The sequence below is a fragment of the Pogonomyrmex barbatus genome, unplaced genomic scaffold, assembly GCF_055798465.1.
Source record: "Pogonomyrmex barbatus isolate J1 unplaced genomic scaffold, ASM5579846v1 scaffold1, whole genome shotgun sequence".
Classification (NCBI taxonomy): domain Eukaryota; kingdom Metazoa; phylum Arthropoda; class Insecta; order Hymenoptera; family Formicidae; genus Pogonomyrmex; species Pogonomyrmex barbatus.
This window is the reverse complement of record NW_028297098.1, coordinates 19,215,022-19,228,526: the sequence shown is the minus strand read 5'-3', so window position 1 is coordinate 19,228,526 and position 13,505 is coordinate 19,215,022. Positions and strand designations below refer to the sequence as shown.

At 35.1% G+C, this 13,505-nt stretch overlaps 1 protein-coding gene across 4 annotated transcripts in view; it reads right to left on the bottom strand.

Moving 5' to 3' along the window:
• The window catches only part of vn (membrane-bound neuregulin protein vein), a 323,286-nt gene that overhangs the window by 35,683 nt on the left and 274,098 nt on the right, over positions 1–13,505 (bottom strand). For 2 of the 4 annotated variants that reach the window (XR_016140095.1, XR_016140096.1), the window contains exon 5: positions 4,772–4,845. Coding sequence is in view for 1 of the 4 variants with exons in the window: in XM_089080604.1 (XP_088936730.1) it covers positions 4,719–4,845 (127 nt within the window). In the remaining 3 variants the exon portion in view is untranslated. Of the gene's footprint in view, positions 1–2,088; positions 4,846–13,505 lie in introns of those variants that run through there. The other 2 variants (XR_016140100.1, XM_089080604.1) reach the window with 2 other exon arrangements.

The following is a 13,505-nucleotide window of genomic DNA, read 5'->3' as shown; positions in this document are numbered from 1 at the left end:
GAGAGAGAGAGAGAGAGAGAGAGAGAGAGAGAGAGAGAGAGAGAGAGAGAGAGAGAGAGAAGAGAGAGAGAGAGAGAGAGAGAGAGAGAGAGAGAGAGAGAGAGAGAGATTTTTTACGACAGGATGAATCCACGAAATACATCATCAGGCTCGAGAAGTGAATATTCGTGTATTCGTCCACGGTTATTTTTCGTTTGCCATGTCTCTCATTATGTTTTTCTCTATTTCTCTCTTTCTTTCAATTTACTTTTTTACGAAACAGTTAATTTAATTATCTGATAAAATCGATATGATGTATCGAATTTATTTAATGTATCTCACTTCTATCAATAAGATTGATCGCGTGCAATTAGCTAATTGCAAATATATTTTAGAAACTAAAGAAAAGTACATTTTCATATAGAAAATTATTAAATTTACTGACTAAAGATTGAATATAATAATAGCTATTTTTTCCGAAACTGATGTTAAAAATATTTGAATCCTAAATTGATTGATACTACAACGCTGTAGATTTTCTTTTAAACATTATATATTATATACATATTAACTTTTAACATTCTTTTTAAATCAGAAATAAACTTTTGTCTATTAATTTTTTATTTAAGTTTAGATAGCATTAGAATAATTATAGCAAACTTTTATGTTCTGCTGTTTTTTGTTATCATCGTACAGATATTATGTTTTTTGAAAAATTTATCTTGGTTACAGTACGATTCTACTTTTCATATTTCCGTTCTACGAATTGAACTACCAATTTACTTTAGCATCAAGCAAACGTGAATAAATGTATATGTCGTTTTCCCCTTCGCTTTTCCGCTTTCCCCATCAATTTTCACCCTCTTATGGTTATCCTTTGACGATTTGAAAACTTATGTCATCTCCTTGCGTTATTTACGCATCGCTCCCCAGTTTTCCGAAAGAAGATGCTCGAAGAGCTATTTCCTCAGAAGGAGAAGTGACTTGTCCCAAAACGACTCGTCGGGATGCAATAAGATGTTGAAAGAAGCAACGAGTCATGCCTCAAGTATGAAAATTTCTCTCTTGTATTCCCTTGAAATTCCGGCTGTCCCGAAACATTTTTCACAGATGTAAATCTTGTCTTTTACGAATGTGACGGAAGTGATTAATATGATAAACACTTCACAGCATAAAAGCAACTTACTTTTTGTAAGTACTTCTCTATATTTTTTTATCTTCAAATATATATTTTTTTAGTTTTTTACTTTTGTTTCATTCTTAATGTTACTTTCACACGAATATATTATTTAACATATATGCTTTTATAATTCCTTTGTCATGTATTCCAAGTGTAATTGTAATTTTCAAACATAAAGAAGAAAACCGGTCATGTAATTAATATGATGGCGTATAAATGTGCTTGTAACGTTGCGAAATGAGTCAGTTAGAGAAAACCGACGATGTTCGAGTCGCCCAAAATTTTCGCGTTGGTGTCGACGTTGGTTGTTTCGATCAAAGGAAACTGAAATGACGTGCAAATTAACGTTTAAACGATGAGAAACGTAAATTAGAACGTAACGAAATAAAACCAAATACACCTACCTGTTTGAAGGCAACAAAAGAACGACAAAAGCTTTCATCACTAATGTAAGATGCAATACAAGATATTTATTTAAATGGAAATTTTGAAAAGAAAAAACTATATTGAAAGCAGATTATTGTATAATTTTAAATATTTCGACATCTTCCTTGTTTCTACATCTTTTATTCGTATATATGTAAACAATACATATTTATCCATTTTATTCATTAAAAATAGTGAACGAAGTATAACATGTAAATTTAATGAAAAATGTAAAGTTTTTAATATACGAGATAAAAGGGAAAAGCAATATATATAATTAAAAGTATATCTTTCAATTTATGGAAAATGAACATATGATGCATAACTTTTCTTTCTAAAATTTACTTCTCGAGATTAGATTCTGTTACTTTTTTCTTTATACTTAGGAAATTAAAGATGAAAGATTTTGAGTATTATTCTTCTGGCATGTCCAATCGTCGTCAGGTGAGAAGCGCAAACGAAAGAGTGCAGGAAGGTGAACAAAAAATTAAGAACAAAGGCGATTGCCGAGGTGGTGATGATGTTTAATCGTAAATCAATAAAATTAATGATTTAAATAAATAAATTAAAAATGTTTATACACATATTTCTATATATATAATATATAATATAATATAAAACATAAATAGGGTCCCGCGCACGCGAGATTGGCTGGAGCATAGCGCGCATCCCTTGCTTCCTTTCAGTATACCCTATCGTTTTTTCCTCGCGTATGGGGATCGTCATCATCGAGGTTTCTGACGGATGAGATCATTATCGGTCTCTTGATAACATTTTCCCGAAGATTTCAACGCAATCTCCGTCTCGTCGACACGATATTATTAACGTTCCGTTTCATAGAAATTCCCCCTCGTGAGCTTTTAATTAGAACGGAAATGAATGGATACGTCATCAATGCTCCTTCACATATCGTGTTTTACGGAAAATATTTTAGAGGTTAGATTATTATACCTCTCGAAAACCTCTCGACCACCCTACGTTTCTATCTTCATCGAGATAAGATTTCATCATCGCTCTCAGAGAGAATTCCTCTCTTTCCGTTTCTCCTTCTCCTCCTCTTTCTTCCTTTTATCTACCTTATATCTCTGTTTTTAACTAATCTAATGCGTTACACTATCGTATATTACATTAAATCGTTTTTGCCCTGTGGTCTCTTTCCCGCGACTCATTCACTGACTGGCCAATTTCCTTCTCCTCCTTTCGCGTCATTTTTTTTATCTACGCAATGACGCACGCGATTCTTAATTTGCGATTCAATAAACTTCGGAAATACTGTCATTAGAATACTATTCGACTTAGTACACTTTAAATTATTTAAACATCATTTAATGATTTATATAATCATCGAGAATTTATTCAGCGAGTTAAAAATTTGCTTATCTGATGAATATTTGCTTATCTGAATTATTCAAATGTCATCAATAAGTGTTAAAATTATTGTTTCAACGTATTATCCTAATTGTGAACCTCAAGAATGTTTTTGGATACTTTTTGACATTTCTTCAATAAATATATCACTTTATATCGATATTTTTCTCGCATTCGTATTCCAAACATAAAGGTGGAAAAGTCACGAATTAATCTCCTTTTACTCACTGCATTATTCGAACATTTTACTGGTTACCTAACAGCGAGGAACATGCGACGGCTTAGTTTTCTCTCGCGATTTCCTCCCGCGATTTCAATAAAACCGAGTAGAATAATAAAGTCGTTAAAAAAGGTCGAAAAGAAAGATAATCGGCTTGGCAAAACTCAAGTTTAATCCACAGAAACTACTACTTTCAGAAGTAGTTCTCCATTTTTCTCTTTCAAGAATAATTAATAACTTTTCAACATTCCATTCGTCTTCTCACACGATTCTGAGCAAGCGGTTAAGTCTTAAAAAAAGTCTTCGCAGATTGAATTGTTTGTGGCCATTGTCTACAAAGTCAAAAGCTATATATCTTTTCTCTTACGCTTACGTTGTTTCACGGTGTAGTCTTATTAAGTATCGAAGTTCGATAATTCTGAACCATTTAGGCCGCACGTGGCTCGATTGTGGTTTTAAGAGAAAAGAATTCGCCGAAAGGAGGAGTGAGGGCCTTCGCGTCGCCCTGGTCGCCTCTAGGAGGCGACAATCTATCATGATCGCACCCGTCCTTGATCGAGACCCTGGGCTCTTTGGTATTGTTCTCCCGTTCGCGGAGACTACGGAGAAGTGTGCGGACCGCACCCCGCCTCTCCGGTGCGCTTCCACGTCGTCGTTTTGGACACAGTGTTTTTCTCTAGGTCAAGCACCGCCATTCGAATTCGCGAATAGTCGCTCGAGAGCTCTCCCCCGATGATACCGCGCCGAAAAGAGAGCATCAGGAGAGCCGAGAGATCGACGCGTTCCCCTTTTTTTTCCCTTCCCTCTTTCATACGCCAGCACACGCTCATTTGCACATTCATGATCTCTCGCACCGTCGCCCATTCTTTCTGTCATTTCCATTCTCTCTTTCCTTCGCCGAAGAACTTTCCGCGAAAGCGCGAGTACATCGCGTAGTGACATTTTCTAGAAGGAAAATAATGGGAAGGGGAGAGCAATAACATTCAAAGAAGAGAAACAAAAAAAATGAGGAAGTGGTAAAGAGAGTAAAAAGAAGAAAAGGCAGTAAGGCAAAAAGATGTAGAAAAAAAATAGAAATGTACGTTCGAGAGAGAAATGAATAAAAAAATATATTAGGATGAAAGAGTAAAAAAAAAAAAAAAAAAAAAACCAATGGAGGGAAATGGAGGAATAAAAAGGAAAAGATGTATAAGTAGCACTAGCCGTAGAAATTGAGGAAGGTACGAATGCCCGGGTCCAAATTGTTCTGGAATCTTGTCCTTATGTGAAGTACGCAGGAGCCGTCTTAATGCCCGAGATCGATCGGAATCAAAATTCGCCATTTCTAACTCTCTGGTCACGATTTCTCCCCCTTGTCTAATTATCTCGCGCCCGTGTCTCAAATCTGCCTATTTTTTTTTCTCCGTTCACGCAATTTTCCTTTCCCTCTTTGGTCGCGCGTTGGCCCTCTCACGACTCTGTCTCGTGGGTTCCCCTACATCGCAGTACACCGCGAGGATAGTAAAAGGTCTACTCATGGTTAAAAAGGGCCCCGCGCGATTATCGCTAGCAGTAGTACGAGGTAGAGAGTCCCAGCTTGCAGGAAAAGGGTGCCCTACGCCGGTTATACACACTTCCGGTGCTGCTGACGTCCTTCGTCTCGCACCGCAGACCCGTGAAACCCTCCGCACATCTGTAACAGAAAATTCAAACAGGATCAGTAGAGAATCAGTTTGCATTAAATGATCACATTCTCTAAAATTGTAGAACTAATAATACCGCGGATAATACCGCAGACAGTGAGAATAAATATTTTTGCCGTATAATTTAATAGATGTTATAAATTATAAACTTTTCTTAAAAATCAAAAGCATGAATTATCGATTCGATGTATTATCTAACCAAATTAAAATTATTTATAAGATCACTCTTCTTTTAATTTTTTAATATTTTAATATCGTCCCTACCATGCTGTCCTCATTATGCTTCAAGGAGATTAATTTTAAAAGCTAACCTCCTCATGTATAAAATTAATGTAGAACAATGTAATAATTACGTTGACATATATATATGAATATAGAAATCGATATTTTTTTAATGCAAATCTTATCTTCATTTAATGGCAAGATTGAAAAAAATATTTGATATTTCTATAATATTATTTATTTAAGCTTTATCATCCTAACTCTTGGTGATACCATGCTAACCAGACGTTTTCGTCGCTTCGGTGAAATTTATCGTCCGTCTCGGGATTTTTCTCGGGTGCGTATGCGAAGTGAGTTTCTTAATTTAACTAAATGTATGCGTCGTATCAGAATTTGCGCGACAGCGTCTTTCGCACGGCAGTCTGCAAAAGCGCGGGGGAGACGACGGAAAGAGACGACGGAATAGCGGGGATTTCGAGGAGCGACAGGCCGATGCGTCGTTTCTTTGGAAAAATAATGTTATGCCGTCGTCGTGGCTATTTAAAGACCGCGGTTAACTAACCGCGACGAGACGTTTGTGCGTTCGAAGCCACCACGGGATTAAGAGCCCGGGCGTTCGCTGGGTGTCCGGATAAATAAATTATAACACGACTTTTCCTCTACCAGTCTTTCTCGCGTCCTCCATTTTTCCCTCGACACGCGAGCCGTTTCCTCATCTTTTAATCGCAAATGCGACCGTCTGCCATTATTCGTTGCCGCGCTGTCGAATTTTGTACGTGGAAGGAACGAACGACGAACGAAAGCACACTTCGTCAAACGATTCACGTGCAATGAGCTCCATTCACGTTGTCTTATATGAAATGTCACTTTGTCTTAGATGAAATTATTTTTTTTTTCTCCCATATTATAGCTAAGATAGTGAGAAATTTGCAATGTAATTGCGATATTTATAATCAGAAAAATTATCCTCAGGTCCTTATAGAGCGATATTTTAAAAAAGCAACAATAAATAATTCATTTGATGTGTAACTAGATTATAGAGTGCAATAAAATACAAATACTTTTATTTATTATAAATTTTTAAAAACCAAATCTATAAGAATTTTCGTAGTTTTAACATAAATATATAGAAGAGTCTCATGCCAAAATATTTTAAAATACTTTTACGAGATAAAATATAGGTGAACTCACAAGTATCTGTATTATAGATAAAGAATAGATAATCATTAATAATATTACAATATTATTTACAATATTATTTATTATATTATTATAATTATTTAATAGCTAAATTGCAAAATTTGAAATTATAATAAGCTTCATAGTTTTATAACAAACTTATAAGAAAGTCGTACATGTTAAAATATTGCTTTCACAAGATAAAATATGATTGAAAATATGATTGAATTCAAATATGTATCTGCGTATAATTATGCTGTAAATAATTATCCATAAATAAGGAATAGATAATCTTATTGGAGTTGATCACTCCCCTACTACCCTTAATTTTTTTGCTGTTTGCGATGTCGTCTTAATTTTTTGTGTTTGTCGTCTAGCTCGTACGAGGTACGAATCTAATTTAAAATCGCACTCGCGACGCATAAATATTCAGCAATAATCACGATTTTTTTGGCGGAACCTGTACGTCCGGACGTGCATCGGGCATCCTTAATCCGGCACTGCGACCGCGGTGTGGAAGTCCGGAGAGAAGTCTACCTCTGCCGTGGTGTCTGGGCGCTCGGCGTCGTGCGATAAAGCGTATTTTTGTCACGACAAATTTGGAGCGTCTGAGACTTGGCGCGTCGTTTTTATTTCGCGAAATCGCACGCATAGGTAAAACGAAAGCGGGGAAGGAAGAAGAGGGTGGAAGAGAGGGAGGGGAGAACAACGAAGGGAGGACCAAAGAGAAAAAACGAGAGAAAGAGAGAGAGAGAATGAAAGAAAGAGAATGCGTGATACACACTGTTCCAGAAGTGTCGCCGATGAGAAGAGGGGAGATGCCCTGCGAGAGAATTACGTTCTTCGGGACCATCTCTCTGTGAGCGTTTGCGTTCGTCGAAGCATTTGTCGCGCGCTCGTACAAGCGCCATGTTTAGACTGTATTAAAAAAGAGAAAAGGAGAGAGAAGAAGAGAGTGACGGGAGACATATGCTAAGGGATAACTTAAAGGCGAACGCGAAGATCGCGATGATGATGTTTATCCGCGTTAATTGGTGGGGAGGGGATTACGATCAAATTAGACTTTGTTGCGAATTTTTTTTTTTTTTTTTTTTGCGAATTTGATTTGAGAGTTTTTCGACGCTGCCTTCGCCGGGATTTACGGGGGCGTACATTAAATATACCATCTCTTTCTCTTCTCCCGCTGGATTTACTGCCAAACGAGAACTAAAACAGCGGCGTAGATAGCACAATTTATTGTACCATTCACTTAAAGCTATTAATGTGTCCCACTAGCTTTGCCCCTCGAGTAATTGGCCTTCTATTGAGATTTATCGTAATCATGCGTGTATTCGCAGAAACCTCTCGGGCAACTCTTTTACACGCCGCCGTAAAAAACGAACTCGCGAATTCGTGAACCGAAACCCGCGAAACGTTCGTTTATTTGCGAGAGTTAAGTAGGACATATATACAGTGAAGTTGGACAAAACTGAACTGCTTAGACTACCGGGAACTCGAACTCCACAGGATACATTAGCAAATAAATAGCAAACAAATTAAAAAGAGAGAAAAAAATATAATAAATAATATAATGACTTTTTTAAATTCATCTTACTTTAAATTCATTTCATTATCACTCTCTCTGTATATCCGTTGCATATGTGTATTAATTTTTCTAAATTATCTCCGTTCGTTCTCTCTATGAAGTTTCGGTGAAAATTACAAAAGTCACTGGGAAAATTCATGGGCATTTTCAGAAGCTTAACGTGAAAAATTTTACGCATCCTCGTCTTTAAAGTACTTTTATGACTCGCGAGCGGAAATAAAATATCCTCGACGAAAATGTTCTGTCCTTAAAAATCAATTTTTCTCGATGACAGATTTTACGATTTTGCGATTCTCGGCTGCGTCAGGACTGGTAACAACTGACGGATCGTGGGGAACATTGAGCTTGTAAAAAATCATAAATTAGCTCGTTAATTTCAAGATCGTTGGCAGAGCTGTGTGAGATCCATCTGTTTTTAGAGAATATAATTGTTCTCTGAATGTCGATTGGTATTCAGAGTTTCCCGGTTTCCCGGAGACTCATTATCTCGCGAGCTTTTAACAAGGTATTATTATCGCTTCTCGAAATCTATCATGATGATTACAACGATATCGAAGCTCTTTTTAAATTAAAATTTAATTTAAAATTTTTAGTTTTTAGTAAAAGAATATTTTTCTGATATATTATTATGCAAAAATCTCATATGAAAAATATTATTAGACTCTTGAAATATATCGTATAATACATGCCTAGAAATTCATTGTGCGTAAATTGATTTCATTGTTTGTAGATATTTGAGAATTCACATCAATGATAATAAGTAAGTTTAATTGAATAAGCATAAAAAAATCACCGAATGTTAATAATAAGCTAATTGTATATAATTAATTATATATATGAATGTTCATAATTATTGAATATTAATTATTAAATTTTATTTATGCATTTATATTTATCTAAAATAATATAAATATCTCAGAAATGTAATATGTATATAGTTCACCATTTTCAACAAAGATTATTTTTAAGTAAGCATTTTAAGCACTTAAATTAAGAGATATATGGTCTGATCGATCAGATTGTGAAATAATATATATGCCTGAAAAATATTGAGAAATCAAATATTTTATCGCCAATTTTTAATAAAACATAATATTTTTAAATCAATTATCACTGACATTTGCGATGTAAATATCTTTCACAGACATTTCAAAATTTAATGAGGTAGATGCACTTAAATAAATCGCGCTCTATATTTTATAAGTCAGTTTTACGATATAGTCGTACAAAGAAAGATATTTTATTAATTAAAATATTCTACAGTAAAATGTCACATTGCTTCTTGACGTAATGAATTTTTTAAAATTTAAAATCGAAAGTCGATTAGTGAAAATTTACCGAGAATTTTGTAGGAAAACCCGGTCATATATATTTATTTTATAATCTTATAAGAACAAACGTTTAACTAAAATTCATCAAGATATATAATTTCTTTTTTTTTTCACTAATTGAAGTGACTACATGAAATATTCAGTGTTGTGCTCCAGAAATATCATAATTAAATGACAGCTCGTAAAATTAATCTGAGAAAAGTACCACACGTAATTTCCAACGTTGTTGCAATGATTAAAACCATACGCTAACCACTTTGTTTTCCCAACGTACAGGTGAAATGCGCGGTACTACGTGAGTTAAGTTCATTTTTACAGAAAACGATGCTTTAATCACATTTAAGCGCCGACGAAATGCACGTAGTTCACAGTAATAACTCAAAATGTTTTTCCGCGTGACACTACGGATTAAGAATAAACAAACCGGGCAAAAAACTAATTAAAACACAGAAAATCCGCGAGAAGAGCTCACAAGATATTCCAACGAGTACTGTCTTTCCGCGCCAGTCTAAGCACAGTCGCTTTCCTTTTCTTCGTATTAATTAAAAGTAGCACAGCAACCCGAAGAAAGGCGAATCACTTTTTCCGAGGTCGGCATTTAAACGTTTCCTTAAGAAGGAGGCTTTCCTTTTATAATATTTTTTGCGACGAGTAGTAGAATCTTGTAATTGTACTTACAAGAGTATCATGTAAGAATACTCTCTAAATGTATATTATACAAGATATTACACGAGACGATTTTTATACGAAATTTTTTACAATTTTATGTATGCAATTTTTTTATGTTAAAGTTTAATAATAAAATTTAATGAATGGCAAATATTTAGTATGTTTTTGATGTTTGGTTTCGAGTCCAAGTAAAATATATCTTAAAAACAATTTTAATTTGTAGATTTACGTTTATAAAACTCTTTAATTAATTTTTACGGCTTTTTAACCAATTGCGTAAAATTTATAGACTCATATAAATATACATAGATATAGAGAATTATATATATCTCTATAAACTATGAAATATAGACTTTTTGTTTTAGAAAAATCTTGCATGCATTATACAGAATTCAATGTTGGAGCAATAATGCAAATATATGATGTTAATAATCTTCGAATATTATTTCTTTCTTATCTCTTTCTTTTGTATACAATTTACATATATGAAATTCTTTAATATTACAATCTCCTTTTTTTCTTTTTCACATGTTTTGGGGCGTTCAAACGTGCAGATCGAAAGCATTTGCGCTCGCATGTGTTTAAATGCACAGAAGAACTTTGGCTATAATGTACTGTACTTTATGTCGAAACAGCCTGCGAGTCACACTTTTCTACCCTCGCCCTCGTGCACTTACTTCTCGCGAGGCAAACTGGGTTACTTAGTTGTTCGTATAGCAGCTGCATCCACACTTACCGCGCATACAAACGCGGTTAAAGCAAAGCTACTAGAGATCCTGTTGCACCTGTACCTTTCTCTTCTTTCATCCCCTCGATCTCGTTTCTCCGTTTCCCCAACTCTCTCTTGCCCGCATTCTCGCTTTCGTTTATTTTTTCGCTTTCTTTTCCACTTTTATCGACTTGGTGTCACTCCAGGAGGTAGAATAAATGAGAGAAGTTTATCTTTTATTTAATTTAGAACGTATTAGAACTTTATGCTTTATTTACGAAGATTTTTGAGAACGAATTATATTAAATCTTTTTCAGAGCAAGATTGAGACAGAATATGTAAATTTGTAAAAAAGATTTAGATATTGCGAAAGAAAAATTGTGAGTGAAATCTTTTATTAAAAGGAGATTTACTTTGACGTAATAACTGAATCTTCGCTAAGTTTTTTCAATATCAGTGTATATCTGGAGTTCATTCATCGTTAAAGGTGGAACGAAATGAAAGCTGGGTGCGTATGTCGCCAAAGGGTATCAGCTGGCAGGACAGGTTACCATCTGGGAAATTGGAAGCGTCGTCGGGCGGCGGTGCTTGTTTTCGATCCAACATTTTCCAGCATCATGTGTCGACTTCCTCCCTGCAAGGGCAGGTAAGAACATAGGGTGGAAAGATACATCTCCATGATGCAGTCTCGGCCAAGAAGTTTGAAACGGTCTTTCACCTAAGTCCGGTGAAACTTGAATTAACTTGACTACAGCTAAGCAATGACGAAACTTGATTCAACGTGGAAGATCTGCGTTGATGAGCGCGCGGCGAAGGTACCCTTAAAATTTAATTTCACCTCAATGTTCAGGAAGCGATAAGCCCGTGATAAACGATTAAATAACATTTTGAATCTTTAGTTAGCAGTGAAATATATCTTGTGTTTGCTATTAGAAAAAGATTTGAAAATTCTTTCGTTCAGTTTACGACATGACGCTATTTATCTTTTTCGCCACGTATTTATCTTTATTTGTTACAAAAATCACTGAAATTCCTTACTAATTAAATTGCGATATTTTTAATGCTTCGAACGTTTCGAATATTCTTACGGGATTTAGTTCCAAAGTGAAACAAATTCTCACTCATTCACTTTTATTCAACGTCTAAGTTTCAAAATTCTAGGAGTAATGCATTCGCATGTCTTTTTTATTCCGTAAAAGTCGAGTCCTGTGTATGTTTTATGCGACACGCGCGACGATTTCGTAAGCAAAGTTCGTAGTCCGCATGCCATTCACGTCGAAGCTGTTGATCCTCTCTAATCAATTAGACGGGCTGCTCCAATTAATTACACGCGCTGCTTACGGGTGGTCTTAAAAAAGAGATTTACGTCTCGCACGAGGACTTCTTGAAATCGACACTTTGTATAAAAGCTTTATATCGTATCGGGTCTGTTTGCACAGCACTGTGATATATCACGATGTCGAAAAAGTTTCTTGTAACTTTCGCCGTGCGCTTTCAATAAGAACGCTCGGTGAAAGAATTCCGTAGGTGTTCAGAAATAAAAGCGCACAAAGCGGAAATAACAGCGTGGAAGAGAAACGGAACGTGTAAAGGCAAAGGGGGTGAAAATTTTACGGCGTCTGACTTACGATTGTTGCGAGAAGAACGCGTCCTCCGTCCGGACAGACCCACGGCTCTGCCTCGAGGAAACTACGATCTTTCTCTAATTAATTAGAGAGGCACGTTTAATTAAGTTAAATGGCTGGGTTTTGCCGGTCAGACGGCGTAATGAAACTACGAGCCCGAGACTATTATGGTGAACGTCTAACGATGTGTACGACGTATTGGCCGTTTATATTTATATTAGAAATGTTAGGTTAACCTAGAAAACAAATGGTCACCAATAATCATTATGTCTTTATCAATTACATAAATAAAATTTAAATTAAATTAAATTAAATAAGTAAATTTTGAAAAGTTATCGATTTTTCTTAATGTTTTACTTTTATGGGTTAATAATATATTTCTATTTTATAATGATATTCCAAGTTGATTAGCATGATTAGCATGCCAAATTAAATTGTGCCGATTAAACGGCAAACCTAAAACTGTCTTATCTGCTCAATTAAATCTATTCACATATAAAATTTTGACATTAGATAATTAAGAAAATCAATTAATTAGGTTTTGCGAACATTCGAAATTCTCGATTTGGCGCGACGAGTCGATAGCGAAAAAATGTCATTCATCGTTCACTACATCGAGAAGCACTCCAATTCGATTGGATCAACGGTGCCGGATAATTTGAGCAACTTTCCATTCGTGTCTCGCCAAAACGAATACGATACTTCAGCGAAGTTTCTTGTAGGCAACTCTGGTCTCTCGCTTCAGCCTCTTCTTTGGAATGTTCTTATAAAATCACGGAATAAGTTCGAAATGACACGGAGATTCACAATTTTTTGTTGCTATTGAATATAATGCATCGGAATAGAATATATGTGTGTATGTGTGTGTGTATAGAGTACTGTACAATGTTGCCTATTTTATAAAATCGAATCTAATTATGCGAATCGCAATCAGTTATAATGTTTTGGGATTTTCAATCTAACATGAAAAAAATCTTGATATTTCAAATGATAAAAATTAATCTGTTTCATGTGACGCTATATTGCTTTACAGATTGGAACTAATTTCAATTTAAAATTAAATTATCAAAAGTTTTTAAATTCTTCGAAATAGAATAAAGCGTGTATTTTTTTCCAACAATAAAAATTATTTAACTTCTTTTATCTTTTTAAATGCTTTAAATATTTTAAAACTCATGTTTGATTAATTATATCGAATCTCGATGTTTCGTGCGATATGAATTTCGCAAATAGAAATTTAAAATGTCCAAAGATCAGTCGCGATAAATTTGCGACTCAAAGCGTATCGCTGAATGTGACGAGACCGGGTATTTCTGCGCTTCGCGGATAT